The following is a 22,055-nucleotide window of genomic DNA, read 5'->3' on the forward strand; positions in this document are numbered from 1 at the left end:
CATTGTGTCACATTTTAGAACCCATTTCAGCCCGTGGGTCAAAAAGTTTGCCTGCCAATGATTTGGATGTTACAAGATCGCCACAATCTTCAAATTTAAAATTACATTTTAATTAAATACTTCATTATTTTCAAAAGCCACAGGGAGTCGCATCAGAGGAGTCAAAAGAGCCGCAGGTTGCCAACCCCTGATCTAGACATACAACCATTTACTCATTCACGCGTCATATCGACAAAAAAAACTTTGCTTGTTAACTCATAACTCGCTTGTTATAAAACTGTTCACCCTCTCATTCACATGTTCATTCGCACTCACATGATGTATTGATACGACCATGTTCTCGCTCATTCCTTTCAATATAAACAGAGCACCATACTGTCCCCCTTTGCCTCTGCAAGAAAGAAAAGCGGCATCAGAGCTTCATGAGTAGATATGGAATCACTTTATTCAGTTGTGATCGGTTTAACTATGACAGCAGAAGGTGACGAGGAACGGCAGGTCGTCCACGAAGAGAGGAGTCCAGGCGGGGAATAAAACCACTTTCAGGAGACCTCCTCCTCCTCCGCCTCCTCCCAACTGCCGCTCCAAACATGATAACAATGGATGATATGCAGTATTTATACACAAAGTTAAGACTACTTGTTTTTTTGTTTTTAAAATGGTCCCAGTGGCGGTGGTGATAATAACCAGGAAAAGGGTTTTATCCCGCAGCACACTGGGTTTCGCTTCCGGATCGCATTTTCTCCGAGGAAACGCAGGATTCCTGTTTCCGGGAGCAAGGATCCGACGGGGTTGGACGTGCGTTTCATTCATGAAAGAATACATGGGACCGACATTCTGGAGTTGAATCGTTATTTCACACATGGGATGCAGTGACGTTGGACTGACGCTTCTGTGCAAAACACCCGGAGCGCTACCTCCATCAATCGTACCGATATTAAGATATCGATGAAGCCAGGAGAGCTGGGACTGGCGGAGGTTCAGGCACCGTCCCGGATTTGCTGCCACTTTGCAGACTGAAATACCCTGAGACCCGGAAGCAGAAGGTACAAGACCTTCTTCCCCTGATGGCCGTCCAGAACAAGATGTTCTCTGGAGCTGATTAGAGAAGACGGGGAGATGGCCGTGTTTCGAGTGTTTTTGTGATTCTAATTCAAACTAATTTCCTGCTTCACATTCCCCTGGCAGCTTCTGGGCCCGGGGGTTCAAGAAGGCACTAACTGCGAAACATCTCGTAAGTTTCCGCGAGGTGTGTCCGAGCACCGCCGTCGGCGTGCCAACTTTTAAAACGCAAATTTGGGGAAACACCAGCAGAGGACCTCCGGCAGTCCCCAGCAGAAATGAACAGGGTGGCACAAGAAGCAGAGATGGTACAGTCCAACCCCCCCACATCGCATGCTTTTTTAAGAGAAATTCTCCAGAAACATTGAGTGAAAAGCACGGGAACGGATACATTACACGTGGAGAGCGGCGAGATCTTTGGCTTGCGTGGCGGCGGCGGCGGTGTTCGAGCGACAGGATGTTTTTGCAGAGCTACAAAAGAGGGAGCGGTTTCAAAGCCGAGGTCTCGACCTGATTGGCTGCTGCTGGCATTGTTGACTAATGGGGTCATAGAAAGAAAACCTGGTGTTCGGAGTGACAGGCGAAACCCACACCTGTCACCTCCCTGCACTTTCAAATTCATGCTAATGTCCATGCTAAAGGTCAGCTGTAACCTACGATCTGTGAAACCCCTGGTTCTGCAAGGATTCTCTCCAAACATAAGGCTGCAGAGTCTCCAGCTTTCAAAAAGCTGTCTGGTTGGTGGGATTTTTTTTTTTTTTAAATAAGGCAAGGTTTTCAGTTTTCGAATGAAAACCCGGCCGCTGCTACAATCGCGTTCGTAGCCGGAGGTTCTACGAGCTTCTACGATGGCGTCACAGAACCCCGACGTGACTGGAACATCCATTCCTTGGAGAGGACATGCGGGTTTCTGTGAAAATAGAATAGAAAATACCCTGTTGATAGCCGACAGCTGCTGCCAGCGTTTACATTCAAGAGTTTGGAGCTCCTTTTCAGGACAGTCCAGTCCCTCCTCAATGATCTCCACCGTGTGTGTGTGTGTGTGTTTAGAAGAATGGAAGTCCTAATACTGATGGAGGCCGAGAAACCAGCTATCCGTTTGAGGGTGTTGCTACTGAGCTGCTGCTGATGTGTGGAGAGATCTTCATCACACACAAAGAAAAGACTGGAAATCATCAACACCGCCGTCCAGTATTCCCATCGTTTTCCAAGTTTCCATGACAACAAAATTCCTGGCCTTCCCCTCTGCTTCTGGTGGCCGGTAAAGGTTGACATACAAAAACCAGCAACTATCAGATTATTTTAAAGAGAATAAATAATAAAATTTTTCATATATTTCATGTCTTAGAAAAAAGAAGAAAAAAAAGCCCAGTCTGAAGTGTGAATGGCTGCAAAAAACACTTGATATAGAAGCAGCAACAGGGCAGTTTATAAAAACAGCTATATATATTTATATATATTTATATTGCTAAATCTGGAGTATATGAAGTCTTTGCTGACAGTCCGTCTCCACTGACGGTCTGATGAAGCTCCTGGTCGTGCTGCTAAAAGTAACGATGAAAACAAAAACCCAGGTTCTGCAGCCCGAGCAGGCGTGGGTGCAGGCAGGAAAAAAAAATCCCCTACCCTCCAAGAAAATCTGTAAATATCCGCACGTGGAGGAGCGCAGAGGGCTCAGATGGTGACGTGGAAGGAGTCCCAGCTGTCCTCTTTGCCCACGCCGCCATTCTTGGCCGCCGCGCCGTCCCCGACCTCGTCATCGGGCCGCTCGCCGGTGGGGGTGGCGCCGGGCTCCGGGTAGAACTCGTCATCCTCATCAAAGTAGCCGTTCTCCATCATGCTGAGGCTGGAGGCGGCACTCAGGTCCTGGCAGCTGTCCTTGTACTCCTGGATGGACTCGCGCAGCGACCACAGCTGGCACAGCAGGGACATGTCCTGCTGCCGCAGCCCCACCTGCAGGGGGCGGCATGGAGCGCAATGTCAACACAAAACCCACATAGAATCGACAGACACATTAACAGAAATGCAATTATCACAAGCACCGCCTCGAGGTCGGGACGTATCGGCACACGAGGAAGTACTTCTCGGACTAGCGTTCTGAGTTAGCCTGGTTTGCGTTCCCATGGAAACAAGCACCCAAGCAGATCTGAGCTTGATCTACCGCAGCGTTTCACCAGGCGTCCGTTTTAGCTTTTATGATATAAAAAAAAAAAGCTGTTAGTCCAATTTCAACACAAAATCCTCAGAGAATAAACGGCCACATTTACAAAAATACAATATTCAAATCTGAAATCCATTCTTCTGTAACTTGCACAAGACAAGCGCCACCTGGTGGCCGAGAGGTACCGCCACACGAAGCAGTGCTTTCATTTCAGGACTAGCATTAAGAATTAGCCTGGTTGGGTTCCCGCGGAAACGAACACCCAAGCAGATCTACTGCAGCATCTCATCAGGCATCCACCGTTGTTCTAGATTTGATGGATGCCAAGGCTATCGGTGCATCGTTTCAGCTGTCAGCACATAACTGTTAGCACTACAGGTATTAACATCAATAGATCATCTCCATCCTTCCTCGCCCCATATCTTTCTTCTCAGCCAGTCGAGGCAGAAGGCCAACCGCTTTGAGGTTTCTTCACCAGGAAAAGGCAGCGCTTCCTCCAGGGGGTACGTTGGGGTTGTGTAGATCATCTGCAAGCATTAGGTCCAGACCTGCTCAACACGGAACGTGTCATCAGATGAGTGCGTTGGGATTAGCTGCCATAAAATAAAACCCGACTTGAGGTTCCCGAAAGGCCACACGTGCAGCATAAAATATGTCCAAAATTACTCCCAGCAGTTAATCTCCGGATAAGAAAACCCCGACAGTATCCAGAAAGTACTTTCAAAATGGAGCTTGTGATTCTTTCATCTGGAAATTCCACACCATCATATGATACTCAACAGCTGCTTTCCAGCAGAGGAGTTCTAAGAAGTGTCCAGCTCGAGTTTGGTTCCAGGAAGTAGCCTCCTACAGGGGAACCTTTTAGTTTAGCATTCCCAAAGACAGTGAGGGACCGGTGTGACATCAAAAACAAACCTCCCAAGAAGAAGACAACATGGAAGCTGCCATCATAACCATGGATTATCAGATGGTCAAAGTGTTTTTGTCTTCTACCTGTACTGCTTTGCCGTGTGAAGAACCCTGTTAGCCGTTAGCTAACTCCGCGATTACTCTGGTCCAAAGTGCGAGCCCTGGAAACCCCTTTGAGGTGTATCTGAGCAGTGACCAAGGCAGGTTTCAAAATCACTGCGAAAAAGTATCTGGTATGTGCGGCAGACCCTGCCGTGGAGAAGAACATGAGAAGGTCCAGGGTTCCTCGTTCCAGTGCACCAGGAGACGGCCTTGCTCCTGGAAAGGTTCTCGGCGCTGCCAAAAGTTCCTCCGGTGCGAATGGGGCCCCAAAGCAAACCCCGGTCCGTCGATCGCATTGCTAACAGAAGCGCTTGCAGCTCCGCTGGCTCCTTTCCGCCCCCCACGCCACATTTTTTGCTGTTTTTATGGATCCGAGGGGCGACCCTGAGCGCTTCCTGCCGCCTTGCCTAACACAACGGTCTGGACAATTCAGGGCCAGGAACAGACCCCGGGGAGGGCTTTTCTCCTGCATACCACTCAGCTGACAATGCAGTATGAATGAAGTTGGGGGGGGGGGTCGTTGCATTGTCTGCCAGACAAACAACAGCGGGCCGACACGCAGACCAGTCCAAACAGCTGGGACCGAGAGCGAAAAAAAACCAAAACAAAAACGGGTGGGGGCCCTCAAATATAGGACACATCGGTGCGATCTGAAAAGGAGAGTCATAGTAACATATTAACAGCAGGGAGAGAAAGAAGCCTGGGCGCGGAAGCAGAAATAGGATTTAGAAAAGCCTGGAACAAAAAAAAGGGGGGGGATTGTGTTTCAGCAACAGCCTTGACGTTTTCATGTAAAAACACTGGGCCCTTGTGGAAACTACATTGCTATGCATTGACAAAGAATCACTGAGTGTGACTTCCCATGAAATCTGCCCTTTATCTTAAAAGAACTGGGAGTAATGAGAGGAGCAGTGTGTTTGTTCTGTGAACTGATCTGGAAAATCACTGCTGTTTATTTAATTCAATGCAAAGACAAGCTTCTTTCCCCCACCCCTCGCATATGGTGGATTTCAGTGCAGATTCCCGTTCGGGTTTCTACTTTTCAGTCATTTCCATTCGCGAAATTCCACGTTATACACCAGAGAGGTGGTGAGGCGCTTCTGCTCTGACAAAATGGAAGTCTTGGGAGAAAATCGGCAGCGGATATACTCAGATAAGACCTCGATTACGGATTGACTTTGAGTACTTGGTCATGCAGTTTCTTCTAGTTTACGTTCTTCCCTTGCTTGCAGTGGGCTGTTGAGGTTGAGAGAAAAACGCCAGAAAGTTGGCGTTTCCTTTATATAAAATCAATTCGAGACCCGCCGAATTGAACGCAAGACGCCAATTTGGCAGAAAAAGTTGCAAAAAGTTCTCCAGCGGCAGGACAATTCGCCCGAAAAGCAAGGTGGAGCACACCCTCGGCGATTTGCAATGGGAGTCTGGCCGCGGAGGGTCGGGGCTTCTCACCGCGCCGCCTCGAAACCCTCCGCGGTGTTTCTCTTCGGGATACAAGAAAAACTCGAAAATCAATAGAAAACGGGGGGCGAAACGTTACCATCTCTTTGCGCAGGAGAGCCAAGCGGGCGTCGAGGTTGGCCGGCTTGCTGGTCAGCAGGCTGTCGGTGTTTCTTCCGCGGCTCAGGTCGTCCTGGATCATGGTCTTCTTCACGTACATCCGCTCCATTTCCCTCCAGGAGCCGCCGCTCGAGTTCAGCAAACCGCTCAGGCTCTTCGGCAGCGGCGGCAGACCCTCGATGCACGCCATCCCCCCCGCCGTGCCGTTCGCGGATTTACCGTTCATCCTCGCACCCCGGACGATTCGGTCCTGTTTTCTTCCCCCGGGTGCGCACAAAGACCGGAGCCGCCGAGGGCACAACCGAGCAACAGCCGCCGCGCTCCTCCGTGCAGACAGGCGACCGGCGACGCCGCGTCAAGTCAGCCGAATTGCACCGGCTTCACTTCCGGGAGCCCCTTCACAATAAGATTCAAGCGTCAACGTGAAATTGTCACATAGACATGCGGGCTACGATGAAATTCCTGCTTTGCTGCCCACGGTGTATTTGGAATTGTAATGACAATGAACAGGTATTGTAAACATTATTATAAATATGAACGGTGTTGGCAGTGCCAGTAAAACATCGAGTGCTGTTTAGTGTGCAACTCACACAGTGCAGGTGCAACGGTGAGTTGTAGAGCCCCTTATAATGAATAAAATCAATAAAAATGAACACGTTCTTACACCTGACTGAGTTTTAGACAATTTTCAATAAAATGCTGGCTTGTTTTCACCCGGTTTAATCTCTTTTCAGGAATACGCAATGAAAACCTCATCACAAATGCATTGAATAGAAGTGAATATTAATAGTGGGGAAATTTCAGTCCACACAGCAGAAAGTGCAGAAGATGTGGTTAATATTGTGCAGGTAGTGAGAAAAAAAAAATCAAACATAAATAAGAACAAACAATATAAACATGTGCAAAACCAGAAACGAACAGCGTAAAACAGGTGCGTGTAATGTCGCGATGACTCAACACCATGGCATTTGTGTCAAAAGACGGCGTGACTTTCCTCTCCTTTTCTAATGTTAGGATGCAGTGATAAAGCAAACACGGACGTTTACTAGCAAAGAGAGAATGGAGAAAATGCTACTCAACAAGTTCTCCGGGATCAGTCGTTCACAGGGGACACGACAAATATCCACCTTCTCATATCTACAGAAAATTAAGAGTGTACTAAAGTACCGCATGGTTGCAAACTACCAAAAAATAAGCCAGGGAACCCGCAAGAGCCAAAATAGAGATTGGGAGAAGAGCAAAGCATGGTCGGCCTCTGGAGCCTCCACGCTGTGACGGATAACCCTGCATTATCTTTGCAACCCTGACTGTAATCATATAGAATTAAATAAAAGCTGTTTTTATTCTCTTTGTCACGACGACCTTCAAGGTATTGGTAATCTTAATCTCATCCTTTTAAATCCAGTCATAGTAGCCGAATTGTTTTTTTGTTTTTTTTTAACGACTGGTTTTACTTTGATTTTCACTTCCGGTTTAGCACCGATCGAATCCCCTTCCTGTCCTTTTAACGCGGAGGCTGCTGGGCGTCTCCCCGCGCCGGAGAGCCGACCTGACCTCCGCGCTCCACAAACGTCTTAAAATTTTGTGGGAAAAAAAAAAAAAAAACGAAAACAATTTTCAAATACAAAAAGCATTTGGTTTGTCTTTTTTGTTTTAATCAGGAAAATCCCCATATTTACAGTGGCACAAAATGGGATTATATGTTCACAGAGACTACGTTTTAATGAATTGAAAATAAAATAAAATAATTAAGAAACAGTTTTATTTATTTTTATAAATGAAAGCAAAGTGTGTTCCCTTGAACTCTGACAAATGATTTCTCCTGATGATGACAGCGTGTCTGTTTGACAGATGTGTGTGTGTGTGTGTGTGTGTGTGTGTGTGTGTGTGTGTGTGTGTGTGTGTGTGTGTGTGTGTGTGTGTGTGTCTGCATACAGGACAAAAGTGCGACTACCACGGACAGATGGTGAGCTTCACTTCCCACCAAGCCTGCAGGTCCATCTCAACAATGACACTACATTAATATTGAAGGCAGTGAACAAAGCATCACACACACACACACACACACACACACACACACACACACACACACGCACATACACACACGCACACACACACACACACACACACACACGCCCACACGCTGTCAGACGGATAGAGGACGCCTGAAGCCATGACTTCCTCATTGCTGTAGAAGTTAATTCCCTCTGACAGCTTGGACATAAAGACTTCTTAAAACATTAAAAGTTCAAAACCATTTGTCGAATTTGGCTCTTCGTCCAAACGACAGCTTTCTCACATGACAATATTTTATTATCTTTACAATTTTCACCCTGGACGTTCCCTGGCAGGATTCCTTTCTGTGTGGCGTCTCCATGTTCTCCCCCGTGCCTGTGTGGGGTTATTCAGCGTCCTCTATGTTCCTCCTGCAGTCCAAACTCGTGCAGGAGGTTCATGGAGACCCCTACATTGTGCAGATGAGTGAATGAATGAGTGAATGGTGGTATGTCAAATAGGACCTCAAGATTCTGAAACATTTGCATTATTGGTTGATTAATGTTAGTTACAGACACTCTGGTTCCATTTTGACTTTATGTAGTTATTACTGAAAAGAGAGGATAAAAAATGCATGACCATCAGAATACCTAAGATTAATAAAAGGAAATGGGCCAAAAGTCAGCAAAGAATGATTCAGGGAATTAAGAGGGAGCTGTCTGATTTGCAATAAATATCAATTAATAAATAAATAAAGTCTCTCACTATTTTCTAATTGTCTTCTAATGGTCTCTCTATTTATATTCATATTCATATTTACTGGCACTTATAACTGTTACGCTGTTGTGACAAAAGAATTTCTTCTTTGAAGGATCAATAAAGCTTTTGTTAAGATGGCAAGACATCCACAAATAAATAGACAGCAAAGTGAACAACTCTGGATTGTCATCCAGCCCCCTGAACAATGACCCTCCAGCTGGGCGTCCACAGCTGGACGCTCTAAAGGGACCATCAGGGACAATCTGTCGTCCTGGGGTGGGGACAGGAAGACCCCCTTCATATACTTTCATCACCACCATTGCTGTCTGGGATTCTCACGACAGCTGCAGGATAAGGACGTTTTCTTTCCTATGAAGACGGCACCAAGGAAAAGGACTTCATTTGTACAATTCACTTTGCTTTGAAAATTTCACATTCATAAAATGAAATGGACTAACAGCAAACTGAACTTCACGGTCTTTCTACAGGAAATGGATCAATACAGCAGCGCTATAGATGGACTTCAAAACTCCAAGGCAGTAAGAAAGAACTTTATTTTGGAAAAGTGTATTTAATATTTTTGTGTACGTGTATATATACGTGGAAAGCAAGTATTTTAGTTGCACTCTTTATACGGCCTTTTGATTGTTGGATATATGTTTATTTTTGTGTTTCCCCTGGCGAAACACATTTATTGTGTATATATATTTGTTGATAAAAACCCCAATGCTGTCTGGTTGTAAGGGGGTTGTCGTGCCGGGGACCCCCCGGCGCGGGGCTGTAAATCCGTCTGCGTGAAAAGCACAGCCAGTTAGCATTGGGGGCTAATAATGAGGAGAATACCAGCTTAGGCCCCAGCTGGAGGCCGTGTCTGCTTAAAGGCCTGGACGTAAACACACCGGGAGGGGGGTGGGATTCTCATTTATCTTTGTATAAGAACCAGAATAGTTAAAGGCACTCTTCTGCAGCCTGTTTCCACAGAATGTCCCCATTTGCCGCCCAGACGACCCCCTGAATGTCTCGCCGTCACGCAGTCAAAAGGCCAGAGAGGAAGTGGGGAAGTGTGTGTGTGTGTGAACTGAGGAGGTGGGGTTCCCGTGCTGGACAGAAACTTCCTACCAAAGCTAAACAACGGAGAGGAACTTTGTTAAAAACCAGCCAAGTGGGAGCTGACGGATGGGGAAATATAAAAGCCTGACCTGAATTTTTATGTCAGGGTCCACATTTTTACCGTGTTGTTCGTATTTCTTGTGATTTATGGCGTCTCTCAACGGGACGGTCCAGGGTTCAAGTCCGTTGGGGCTTCTCGGCGTGGGGCTCCTCACTCCGCCGGCTCAAATTGGCAGGAATGTAACCCCCCCCCCCCCCCCCCCGGCGAGTCAAAAAAAAAAGAATCTTGTCATGTTCTTGCGGGTGGGCTGATCAACAGCCGCTGCCGCCGCCGTGATCCGACCCCTGACCCCTGACCCCACCACCACCATCCCGCTGCTCTGACAGGAGCGGCCCTGAATCAACACGGCAGCTTTCGACCACGAAAGGCATGAAATGTATCAATCCGGTGAAGAGCCCTCTTTTGCTGTGTGATTAAGTCTGATAACATTTTTAATTAAGTGTCAGGAGTTTGGCGTTAACCTAATTTCTAATTGTTTTCGAGACAGTGATCCAGCCATACTTTTAAACCAAGGAAAAACAATCCACCGCATTTTCCGGACTATTGAGCGCACCTGAATATAAACCACACCAGCTAAAATAAGTTAACACATATATTGGCCGCACTTGTCTGTAAGCCGCAGGTGTCCGCGCGATAACATATTCACATAAACAGTTTTCGTAACTTTTAATTAAATACAGACCAGTATCATCCACAAATACGTACCGAAAATGTTTTTTTCCGAGCAGTGTCTGTCACAAGGCTGACGAAAAAGATGAATAATAAATAAGACAGGGAAAAGGCCATCCGTGCATCCACTTTCTCTGTCCTCCTCCAGCTGGTGGCTATCTCGGTTTTCTTCCACCGTGAAATTCTTCTTCTTCGCTGTCGGAAGGGAACTGCCTCAGAATATCACTCATGTCAGGGGTCCAATGTGACGAGGATAAATGTTTTGGCGTTGTGAAGCCCGTTGGCCCAAAAAATCATTTAAAAATTTTCTGTTATCACTGTGTATAAAAGAAAAAAAACCTTTCATGTTATTCTTTCCTGTGACACATTTTGACATATGTCTTCTGTACCTTCCTGTTAGAGAGTGAACGGTTGCCTGTCTCTATATGAGGCCCTGTGATTGGCCCATGCTGAGCCCGCCTGTCATCCAACGACAGCCGGGATAGGCTCCCCACCCCCTGCGACCCTGACGGTAGGATAAGCAGCAGATAATGAATGATTGTTTATCTTTCAGCAAACCTTTAAACTGGGTCAATGTGACCTGAACGTAGAGATTAGAGATTATTATCTCACTCACCACTTCAATGAACGTTTAATAGAAAACCTTTTATTTGGCGATAAGATCTGAATATTTATCTGTTTAAAACAAAGAGCATCCAAAAAAGTCCTATTTTAGCAATTCTTCTGTTTTTTGTTTCACCAGTAAAAGCTTATAAAAGTCCAATAAAAACATAAATGTGTGAGTGTGGCGGTGACGTTGGGCTGCACTGCCTCACCTCTACGCTGCCGCAGGGTGAACCTGCAGGAATGAAACCGCCGGCGGAGCGGAAACCTGACCCCTGCACTCGGACAGGGTCTCCCTCGGGACACGTCGGTGCACCCAAACCTGCAGCGATGGAAAGAATCTGAAGAAACCTGATCGGCTTCATCTGTTGAACCTCGTCTTAGGTTTTTAACCCTGAGCGTGGGGATTATTAAGGCAGGAAAAGTAGGTTGCAGCCCTTCCTTTTTCCAGGTGAGCCGGAGGGTTCAGATTTGGAACAAAGTCAAACGACCCGCTTCTCCTTCAGGAGAGGCAGGAGTCAAGATGTTCATTGATCTTTGACTCCTGCACCTTTGCTTGGCAAACGGGACAGCTGACTGTTATCGGAAAGGAGGAGGTAGTCGTGCTGGGAAGCTGTGCAGAGGTTGCAGAGGAGGAGGCCGCAGGTGATTTGGTCTTTGCGGCTGGGTCACCGCGCAAGGTGTTTTGGAAGAAGTCGAAGACGTTGGCCGAGTTGCGGTTGTCCCACGGCCTCTTCCTGGATGGAGCTGTCGTGCTGCTGCTGCTGGGGACCGGGAAGTCGTTGGGTTGCGTCGGATTGGGCCGGGTGTCTCCACCACACGTGTTTGGGACAAAGGTGGACGACGGCCTTTTGAGCGGGCCGGCCGTCTGTGCTCTGGCGTCCGAGCCCAGGACAGAGGACTGACGCGGACCGAAAAGGTCCTCGATGGACGTCTGCTTTACTTTATTCGCTCCCTGGCTCCCGCTGCCAAGTCTGAAGATGCTCACCGGGGAGCCGTTGATGTTGACAAACGCCCTGATGTTGGCGACCGACCTCTTGGTGGGCGGCTGCGGTCCGGCCGGGGCCGCCGGCCTTGTGGAAGGGAGAGGAGGGAACGCTGAGAATGGGCGTGGAGGGGTGAGGAGTTTGGAGGGGGGGGTTTGCGGGGGTCTGACTGAGGCGCCAGGAGACGTGGGGGACTTCCCGCCCAGCAGGACGCCTTTCCCACTGAACGGGATGATGTTTCTTATGTCCTGGGATCCAGAACCTGAGAGGAAACACAAAAAATACAGAAGTTCTTTAATCGGGGGTGTACGGGCAGGACTCAGATGTTTTTATGAAGTAATTTTATGAAGTTTTTATGTATTAATCCAAAGCTGTGGGTCAGGAAACGGTCACCTGTGGTTTTACCCGAAGGCACCTTTGTCTCTGGATTCTTCCCATCTTTTTTACCCTCTTTCTTTCCTTTCTTGCCATATCCTTCTGGCTCCTTCACCTTGGTGAACGTCCCGCCACAGGTCCTCTGGTGGTCGCCCCACCAGGGGTCCAGAGCGGACGGGGCTCTGTTCATGGCCCTCTTCACAAAGCCGAGGAAGGGTTTGCGGTTCTGGCAGGGCCCGTCACATCTCCACCAGTGCTGCCGGTACACGTCCACCTCATCGTGGAAACTGTGGTACACCTGATCGGGAGGAAAGACGGGCGGTGATGGAATCACAGCAGACCTGTGGACGGACGACGGTCCTCCAGGCTGCAAGAAAACAACGGACTCACGGTGATGTTGGTCCCGCTGGCCTTGTTGATCCGGTTCATGTGTTTACAGAACTCGGGCCCGTGGCCGTCGCGGTCTCGATTGTTCTGGGTCACGAACAGCAGCGCGTGAATCATCTCGTGGAGCAGAGTCTGCGATTACAGAGGGACCAGAATTATTCATTTGTTCGCTTAATCCTGCACAAGGGGCACTGGGCTGCACAGAGACATCACGGAGCTCCGGCCCACCTCTACCAGGTCCTTCCTCGGTCTCAGCTTCAGCAGAGGCTCGCTGAGTCTGATGGAACACAGCCCGCCGCGGCCCTCGTAGGAACACACTCCTGCACAACTGGACACACACATGCAACAAGGCGGGAGATGAGACGCACAAAAATAAAATACTCAAACATACAGCACGTTGTTGCATTTTGAGTGTGGAGGCTGCACAGACCGATCATGATGATATTTACGTTTGATGATCAGGATGTAGCCCTGTACCCCCTTTAATGAGCCCTAAGATTTCAGTTAAATGATATAGATGTTATGTAACAGTGACTGACAAACACAGTGCGAGGCAGAGCTGGAGGTTGCAGAGATGAAGGGCTCCCTTTGGGAGTGACCAGGATGGAGAGGATCAGGAATGAGACCATCAGAGGTACGGCACATGTTAGATGTTTTGGAGCGAAGGTCAGAGAAGCCAGGCTGAGATGGTTGGGTCATGTGCAGAGGAGGGACAGTGAATATATTGGGAGATGGAGGCTGGAATTGGAGGTCTAGAAGACCAAAGAGAAGAAAGATGGATCTAGTGAGAGGAATACGAGGTAGTTGGAGGGAGAGAGTATAGGGTTAGATGCAGAAGGTGGATTCACTGTGGAGACCCCGAAAGGGAAAAGCTGAAAGAAAGCGAAGAAGATAATAAATGTTAAATGACTTACAGGGTCATCCTTTGGCTCCACTTCACCTCCACCCCGCATAGTTTCCCCCAGAAGAACGTGTCGTTGAACTCCAGGAACATGGCCCTGACATCGGGGCTGGGGTCCAGCATCTCCCAAGACTGGTCCACGATGGACAGCGGCCTCTTGGACTGCGGGGTCGGCTTCCAGTAGGGGCTAACGTCGCCGCCTCCGGGTTCCCCCACCTTCCGCTTCTTGGAGTCTTGTTCAAAGCCATTCGACGGGAGCGACGACGCTTCGTACTCGCTGTCGAACTGCTCCTGGAGCCTGACGGCCAGCAGGAAGTCCTCATCCATGTCGGGCAGATGTTTGCGAAGCAAGCTAGGCTAACCTATTAGCTTTGACTGATACGTTGCTAATGCTAACTAGCCAACGTATCTTTAGACTGCGTCGTCGAACTCGAAACAAAACGTTGTCTGATCTGCTCGCGAACGTTGTACGGATTTATTAATGTCATGATTTGATTAAAATATAAATTAATGTGCAGTTGGCAGGCTGGCTGCCCCCACCAGCGAAACCGCCATCATCTGTTAGCTAATGATTGCGTCGTATAGAAACCTCCGGTACGGATTTCAAAGTAAAATTGGTGAATTTGTAACAGCAGTTATATGATTGTCAGGAGGTGAGCGGCGATGTTTACTTGTACATTTTCTTTGCTTTCGATGTCTAGTATACATAAATAATAACGGCATTCATGTTTGGCAACTGCATCAAAACGTAGTCGTTCTAATCTATCTCGATTTGCTCTTATTATGACACTGCGGTACCCAGTTTCTGCCATTGAAACTACATCTCCCAGAAGGCAGTTGTCCGAGCTAAAATCGCCGTAGGTCGTTGTCCAAATTGGGAACGTTAGAACGGAAACACGAAACGGATAATCGGCGATTACGTAAACATTAAAACATGTTAAATGTAAAATTATTAAGCCAAATGTATGAATTTTCTGTGGTTTCAAACGAATTATTAGCAAACCCCGCCCTTCTTCATCACCCAGCCCACTACTTCCTGTTTTTGGTCGCTATCGGCTCTGAGCCCGACGAGGTGAACGCTTCTTTTCGATATTTGCGCTTCTTTCCGTCTAAATCCAGATTTAACACACGATAAAGAATGTCGGAAACGGGAAACCGCCTGCGGAAGCTACTCGAATCGCCTAATTTCGACCCGCAGAACTACGTGAAGCAGCTCTCGCAGCAGTCCGATGGCGACAGGGATTTGCAGGAGCACCGGCAGAAGATCCAGAACCTGGCGGACGAGACGGCCCAGAACCTGAAGAAGAACGTCTACAAGAACTACAGGCAGTTCATTGAGACGGCGAAGGAAATATCCTACCTGGAGAGCGAGATGTACCAGCTGAGTCACATCCTGACGGAGCAGAAGAGCATCATGGAGAGCATCACCCAGGCCCTGCTGTCCACGGACAAGGACGAGACCTCCAAGGAGATGCAGGCCGCCTTCCCCAAGGAAACGGAGGAACTGAAGCAGAGGACGCTCACCTCGCTGCTGGAGAAGGTGGAAGGGGGTAAAAACATCATGGACACCCCAGGGCGACACTTGGTTTACAACGGCGACTTGGTCGAGTTCGACGTGGACAACATGTCCCCCATTCAGAAGGTCCACGCGTTCCTCATGAACGACTGCCTGCTGATCGCCACTTGGCTCCCGAACCGCCGCGGCACGGTCAAGTACAAATACAATGCCCTGTACGACCTGGAGAGCTTCGCCGTGGTCAATGTGAAGGACAACTCTCCCATGAAGGACATGTTCAAGATCCTCATGTTCCCAGACAGTCGCATCTTCCAGGCGGAGAACAGCAAGATCAAGAAGGAGTGGCTGGAGATCCTGGACGAAACCAAGAAGAATAAAGTCAACAAGGACAGACACAAGAAGGAGGAAGAGGCCCCCACTTCCCCCGCGAGGGCCGAGGTGTCCACCAACCCCTTTGACGTGGACGACGAGGAGGAGGCCGACGCGGAGGAGAGCGTGGACCTTTGCTTGGAGTGGATCCAGGAGCTGCCCGAGGACCTGGACGTCTGCATCGCCCAGAGGGACTTCGAGGGCGCGGTGGATCTTCTGGACAAGCTCAACGAGTACCTGAAGGAGCAATCCGTCACGCAGAAGGTCAAAGAGCTCAGGCTGAAGGTGGACGAGCGCGTGAGGCAGCTGACGGAGGTCCTGGTGTTCGAGTTGTCCCCCGACCGCTCCCTCCGCGGCGGGCCCAAGGCCACCCGCCGCGCCGTCTCCCAGCTCATCAGACTAGGTCGGTTCCAGGCGTCGTAGCCTCACATCTCTGGATTCCGGTCATCTCAGAATCAGAATACTTTAACAATCCCACAGGGGGAAATTGCTTTTTGTTGAAAGCAGCTCCTGCTACAGAGTCAAGTGGGGAAGATTCAAAACAGAACTGTATATAAAGATAAAGAATAAAAATAGTGAAAAATAAAATAAAAAGAACAGTAAAGATTAAAATAAATAGATAAAAACAAAGTTAATAGCATGAAATGTAAAACAAGGTGTGGTGAGACCAGCGATGCTGTATGGACGAGCAGCAGTAACAATGACCAAAAGACAGGAATCAGAGCTGGAGGTGGCAGGAATGAAAAGATGCTGAGGTTCTCTTTGGGAGTGACTAGGATGGAGAGGATCAGGAATGAGTCCATCAGAGAAAGCGCACGTGTTAGATGTTTTGGAGAGAAGGTCAGAGAAGCGGGACTGAGATGGTTGGGTCGTGGACAGAGGAGGGAGAGTGAATATATTGGTAGACGGATGCCTGAATTGGAGGTCAAGAGGAAGAACCGAAGAGAGGATGGATGGACGTCGTGAGAGAGGATAGTAGGTAGTTGGTGTGAGAGAGGAGGATCTGGAGAATAGGGTTAGATGGAGAAGGTGGAGTCACTGTGGAGACCCTGAAGGAGAGAACAATTTGTAACAGGGGTGCAGGACGTATATGACTGAGACAAAGTGATGACTGGGATGGTTTGGACATGAACACTCCTCTGTTCATGTCCAAACCATGGTGAAGATCTGGGTAGAAGGTTGCTGAAGGTGGAGCTGCCAGGCCTTGGCCGGGTCTAGAGGAAGACCAGAGAGAAGGTGTATGGACGTGGTGAGAGGGGATATGAAGGTAGTTGGTTTGAGAGAGGAGGGTCCAGAGAATAGGCTTAGACGGAGGAGGTTGAGTCGCTGTGGAGACCCTGAAGTTAAAAGCCCAAAGGAGAAGAAGAAGCCTGGTGTGTTAAATATGACCATGTTCATTGCTCCATTTTTCATCCGCACCTCGTGCCTCGGAGTGACACTGCTCAAAAATACCCGACCTTTCCAACACACTCTCACTCAGATTTGTTTTCACAAAGGAAAAATAATAAATGTGTGATGTTGAGTGAATCATTTAAACTGTATTACAGATAAGTAATTTCATCCTTTTTTTGGGGATATAGCAAATAGTTGATGCTTCCAATAGTTTTTTCCATCAATGTTTGTGCAGGTCAGTCCACCAAGGCATGCGAGCTATTCCTGAAGAACCGGGCCGCCGCCGTCCAGACGGACATCCGGCAGCTCCGCATCGAGGGGGCCACGCTGCTCTACATCCACAAGCTGTGCAACATCTTCTTCACCAGCCTGTTGGAAACTGCCAAGGAGTTCGAGATGGACTTCGCCGGGAACACGGGCTGCTACTCGGCCTTCGTGGTCTGGTCCCGCTCGGCCATGAGGATGTTCGTGGACGCCTTCAGCAAGCAGGTGGGTGAGAGGGTGAGGGGAGCGCAGAAAGTCGGGAAGCAGGGCTGAACTGGAGTCAGAAGCAAAATGTATTGAGTAGATGTGACCAATCAGAAAGGGACTTCACGGTTGTAGATCAATTACAGTGAATATCTGTGTGTGCCGTGTGGATGGTATCTGAATGAGTGAGGGAATTTTTGTATGTCTACATGACTGATGAATGACAGGGTGAATGGTTGTGTTTTTGTGTGTCTTTTGAAGGGAGTGAATATTTTTTTTCTATATTGCCGTAATTTCCGTACTATTGAGCACACCTGAATATAAGCCGCACCGGCTAAAAATGAACAAATAAATTTATGCGCGCATATATAGGCCGTGCTTGTCTACAAGCCGCACGTGTCCATGTTGTAACGTGACATATTTAAACTTTTAATTAAATACATTCCGGTAACATCCACAAATACGCACTGGTAATGCTTTTTTAACAGTGGCTGTAACGGCTGGTGAAAAAGATGAATAATAAATAAGGAAAGGAAAAGTACATCCAGTTATCTGTTTTCTATCCGCACTTCGTCCTACTATTTCCTTCCATTTTCTTCTTTGACAGTCAGGTCCATCAGATGCATTTCTTGGTGAGTTTTCCATGCCGAAGGTGTGTGCACGAAGCCCAAAGGACTGATCTAGTAGTGCGAGTGCATTCGATTGGTCCACAAGGCCAAATGTTTTGGCGGCATGAAGCTCATTAACCCCAAAAAAATCCATCGATTAGCCGCATCGTTGCTAGAGCCGCGGTGTGAAAAAAGTAGCAGTTTATAGTTCGGAAATTACGGTACGCGAGGGGGTGAATTTATGTATGTCTCTATGGGACGTCTGCATGAATGAGTGAATGGTTTTATATCTCTGATATCCTTTAGGGGGTGTCAATGAGAGGGTGAATTTATTTCTATAGGCCATTTGAATGAGAGTGAATGGTTGTATTTTGCAAGATGTGTATGTGTCTGCGTGACGTGTGAATGGCAGGGTGAATGGTCGTATGTTTTAGTGTGAAATGTGTCCGTATGAGAGACGAAAGAGTGAGGGGTCGTATTTTGCGACATGAGAGAAGGAGTGAGGGAATTTCTGTACATGTCTATGTGATGCGTGAACGAGAGGGTGAATGCGCGAATGCTATTGGACGTCTGCATGAATGAGTGAATGGTTGTATGTCTGTGTATCAAGTGTGAATGACAGGATGAATGTTTGTATGTTTGAATATGACCTGTGAATATTTCTTTCTGTATGTATATGATGTGGGCAGGAATGAGTGAATGTCTCTGTGTGACGTGTGGTGAGAGGGTGAACGGTTGTGTGTGTGTGTGTGAATGTTGCAGCTCCTGCGTTCAGAGGTCACATGTCCTCCTCCTCCTCAGGTGTTCGACAGCAAGGAGAGCCTCTCCACCGCAGCCGAGTGCGTGAAGGTGGCGAAGGAGCACTGCCAGCAGCTGACGGAGATCGGCCTGGACCTGACCTTCACCCTGCAGTCGCTGCTGGTCAAGGACGTCAAGGCGGCGCTGCAGAGCTACAAGGACATCATCATCGAGGCCACCAAGCACCGCAACTCGGAGGAGATGTGGAGGAGGATGAACCTGATGACCCCCGAGACCCTGGCCAAACTCAAGGTGCTCCAAGTCTGCTTCTCACAGCACGTCAGAAGGAAGGGTTTGCTTCGCCCCGTCTCCTGCTCTTAGCTCCACCCCCACGAGACGGGGAATCATCTCGCACCCTCTTGAATAATGTGTGTCTTGATTATTTAGAGGATTCCGGGTCGTTTCCAGTCATTTTCAGCTAACATCTCGATGCCGCCTCCCTGTCAGTTAGCCGATGCCTGGCAGGGTTTTTCCTCTACAGAGATACAAGAACGCTTGTCTCTGCGAGACACTGAATCCAAAGCAATGTCTGGGCTTCTTCTTGGCAGGAGGAGATGCGCGGCTGCGGGATAGGCTCCTTCGAGCAGTACACTGGAGACGACTGCTGGGTGAACCTGAGCTACACCGTGGTGGCCTTCACCAAGCAGATGATGAGCTTCCTGGAGGAGGGCCTGAAGCTCTACATCCCCGAGCTGCACATGGTGCTGCTGGAGAGCCTGCGGGAGATCATCCTGGTGGCCGTGCAGCACGTGGACTACAGCCTGCGCTGCGAGCAGGACGCCGACAAGAAGGCTTTCATCCTGCTCAACGCCACCTTCCTTCACGACAAGGTGCTGCCGGTGGTGGAGCGCAGGTTCGAGGAGGGCGTGGGAAAGCCGGCCAAGCAACTGCAGGACCTGAGGAAGAGCACCAGGCCCGTCCGGGTAAACCCAGAGAGCACCACCTCCCTGGTCTGACCGCAGATCCGCCGCCGGCGCTCTGACCCGCTCGCCTCCTGTTTCGGGAGCCGCCGTTTGACGAGACGATCCGACCCGAGACCTTCCCGGTGAGCTCCTCAGAGAGCTCCTGGAGATACAAACATGGACTCCGTTGGCTGTTCTCAAGAGGCACTGTTTCAATTTGACCACTAAATTGGATTAAAGGCAGTTTGTTTTTTTCCGAATCTTCTTCCCAGGGTCCTGCTGGGGAGCCTTGAGGAGCACTAGCGCCACCTACAGGTGACGGCCTCCTGAACGCTCTAGGAGCTGGTGTAGTCTAGAAGAAGTCACACTGTGACAGACAGAAGTTCTCAAGCCTAAGAAATCCTCCAAAATATCACCTTTTGTTGGGCGATTGGTTATTGGCTGCCTAATCAATACATCGGCCATTATTGATCTTGCGATTGGCCCCAAGCCATTATTTATTGGCGATTGGTTTTCTGTCGGCCTCTAACAAGAAAGTAAGTCGTGTTGTAACGTTACGCCGTGCAAATCATTTCAACCCGTCTTTGTAATATCGCCTGATTTTGCAGACACCAGGTCGACTAGGTGCGAACATCCTTGCATTTTGGTTTAAAAGAAAAATTGAAATGGTCGTTATTGCAATTTATATATATATATATATATATATATATATATATATGTAGCCTTTTCTTTTTTAAAACCCGTGGATCATTGCATCCTTCCATGTGATTTACGACACACTGCACTGAACGTCCAGGTTTTCATCATCCAGATCGGAAACCAGTCTGATCTCCAGACCCTGGGACTTTTACTGCTCCGACGGCAGGGAGGGGCACAATGAAAAGGGAAGACTGAAAAGAAAATGCACTTGTGAAAGTTTAATGAGCAGAAACATAAGCAGATTTGCATTGAACACAAACGTCTCCGTGAATAAATTTCTTGTTGCATCAGCGCTGCTTTTTGCCTCCTTTTCATGCCCAGTGATCTGAGTTTTTTTAAGCCGCTTCAGTAGGAAACAACCAGGTAGCTGTAATTTCGTATATTGAACATATAACACACCAAACGGCATTCATTTGAAAAATATTCCTGCCAAAAACATAACATTTTCCTATGCGTCAAAAAGTCCTGATGAAGAACCACATTGATTCTTTGCTATACAAGGTGCAAAAAGCCATAATAAAATTACTGAATTTCTGTGTTTGTCTAGTTGTCCTCTGGACATTATATTAAAAATCAGTATTGCAATGTCATTATTTTTTTGAACAACTGTTTGGATGCCAAAACAATCGTTTATTTTTCAACGTCAGTTCGGGGTTTGGCGCCCTCTTATGGTCACTCAGAGTAGGACCACATTCAGGCCTTTTTATCAAGTAATTCTTTTTTTATGATTTCTCTCACCAATATCACGTTGTTTTGCATTTTCATGAAATGTTTTATAGAATTTTATCAATCATGACACATGGAGGGAAATTCTCTCTTACACATTAAATGGTGGCTGAATTACAAAAGGAAGCTGAATATGGATTTTTATCAGTGCCAGAAATAGACATAATCCGTCACAGTAGAATAAGAGAATAAGGTGAAGAATGTCATAAAAAGAAAAAAATGTGAATATTTTCATTTCATCATTGTCTCCGTGTGCCTCCGTAGTGAAATGGAGATGGCAGTAATTGGGACGGTTTAGCTTATGCTTCTTCCTGCAGCAAAACCAATTTGGCTCGCAGGATGGAAAACACCGACACAAACCGCCTCCCCCTGCAGAGACGGGAGGCAGCGTTCCTCGACGGCGGATATTTTTAGAAATCCAATTCAAGGTTTTGCGTCTGATTGTTTTCCTCATCTGGTGAAAAACCCTGGAGCCGCTGTCAGCCCCTGCTGCCGGGGTCTCATACATGTGTTCAGACTGTCGGAACCCCGAGGAATCCCACGGGGGGAACGTGGAGGGTCCACCCACAGAGGAACCCCGTGGGAACCCAACCAGGGACCTTCAGGCTGTTTGGATGTCCAAATGTTTTTTTTTCCGCTCAAACGTGTGACTCGGACATGAAGTTCCTCTTTGGGTCTGAGGAGGACAGTTGATATTAGATGTTCCCGAAGATAGTCACTCCAAGATGGTTTGGACCCGGACAGAGGAGGGATGGAGAAGATCTGGGTTGAAGGATTCTGAAGCTGGAGCTGCCAGAGAAGGAGGTTTATGGATGCAGCGAAGGAAGACGTGAAGTTAGTTGGGGTGAGAGGAGAGGGTCTGATGGAGGCATAAGATCTGCCGTGGTGACCCCTGAAGGAAGCGGCCCAGAGGTGAAGGAGAAGAGTAAGCGTTGAATGT

At 48.1% G+C, this 22,055-nt stretch overlaps 3 protein-coding genes and 1 long non-coding RNA gene across 4 annotated transcripts; 2 read left to right on the forward strand and 2 right to left on the reverse strand.

Annotated features, from left to right (window-relative positions):
• Positions 1–421: 421 nt before the first annotated feature.
• fam89a (family with sequence similarity 89 member A) lies at positions 422–6,157 on the reverse strand. Its single transcript, XM_086167164.1, has 2 exons — positions 5,772–6,157; positions 422–3,015 (listed from the first exon to the last, which is right to left on the reverse strand). The coding sequence occupies exons 1-2, from the start codon at positions 6,015–6,017 to the stop codon at positions 2,737–2,739; spliced, it is 525 nt and encodes a 174-aa protein (XP_086023290.1). The 5' UTR covers positions 6,018–6,157; the 3' UTR covers positions 422–2,736.
• A 2,749-nt stretch (positions 6,158–8,906) lies between these two features.
• On the forward strand, positions 8,907–10,883 carry LOC147222520 (uncharacterized). Its single transcript, XR_015107702.1, has 2 exons — positions 8,907–9,084; positions 10,786–10,883. It is a non-coding gene; the product is annotated as an uncharacterized LOC147222520 (long non-coding RNA).
• sprtn (SprT-like N-terminal domain) lies at positions 10,368–14,210 on the reverse strand. The gene is made up of 5 exons (XM_086167432.1): positions 13,651–14,210; positions 12,965–13,064; positions 12,740–12,868; positions 12,368–12,647; positions 10,368–12,236 (listed from the first exon to the last, which is right to left on the reverse strand). Exons 1-5 carry the CDS (start codon positions 13,962–13,964, stop codon positions 11,491–11,493), a joined length of 1,569 nt encoding a protein of 522 aa, XP_086023558.1. The 5' UTR covers positions 13,965–14,210; the 3' UTR covers positions 10,368–11,490.
• Positions 14,211–14,555: 345 nt separating this feature from the next.
• exoc8 (exocyst complex component 8) lies at positions 14,556–20,679 on the forward strand. The gene is made up of 4 exons (XM_086167564.1): positions 14,556–15,925; positions 17,150–17,403; positions 18,792–19,040; positions 19,337–20,679. Exons 1-4 carry the CDS (start codon positions 14,776–14,778, stop codon positions 19,742–19,744), a joined length of 2,061 nt encoding a protein of 686 aa, XP_086023690.1. The 5' UTR covers positions 14,556–14,775; the 3' UTR covers positions 19,745–20,679.
• Positions 20,680–22,055: the final 1,376 nt, after the last annotated feature.

This window comes from Fistularia commersonii, chromosome 20 (genome assembly GCF_037954325.1).
Source record: "Fistularia commersonii isolate RoL2024-O1a breed Wild chromosome 20, RoL_Fcom_v1.0, whole genome shotgun sequence".
Classification (NCBI taxonomy): domain Eukaryota; kingdom Metazoa; phylum Chordata; class Actinopteri; order Syngnathiformes; family Fistulariidae; genus Fistularia; species Fistularia commersonii.

Bases quoted from the DNA above. Each gene is read 5' to 3' on its own strand.
- exoc8 (XM_086167564.1), top strand. From the start codon at position 14,776: ATGTCGGAAACGGGAAACCGCCTGCGGAAGCTACTCGAATCGCCTAAT. The intron at 15,926-17,149 runs GTCGGTTCCAGG...ATGTTTGTGCAG, and splicing joins CTCCCAGCTCATCAGACTAG to GTCAGTCCACCAAGGCATGC. The intron at 19,041-19,336 runs GTGCTCCAAGTC...TCTTCTTGGCAG, and splicing joins AGACCCTGGCCAAACTCAAG to GAGGAGATGCGCGGCTGCGG.
- fam89a (XM_086167164.1), bottom strand. From the start codon at position 6,017: ATGAACGGTAAATCCGCGAACGGCACGGCGGGGGGGATGGCGTGCATC. The intron at 3,016-5,771 runs GTAACGTTTCGC...CGCCCCCTGCAG, and splicing joins CTCTCCTGCGCAAAGAGATG to GTGGGGCTGCGGCAGCAGGA.
- sprtn (XM_086167432.1), bottom strand. From the start codon at position 13,964: ATGGATGAGGACTTCCTGCTGGCCGTCAGGCTCCAGGAGCAGTTCGAC. The intron at 12,648-12,739 runs GTGAGTCCGTTG...CCTCCCGATCAG, and splicing joins CCAGCGGGACCAACATCACC to GTGTACCACAGTTTCCACGA. The intron at 12,237-12,367 runs GTGACCGTTTCC...GTTTCCTCTCAG, and splicing joins GCCTTCGGGTAAAACCACAG to GTTCTGGATCCCAGGACATA.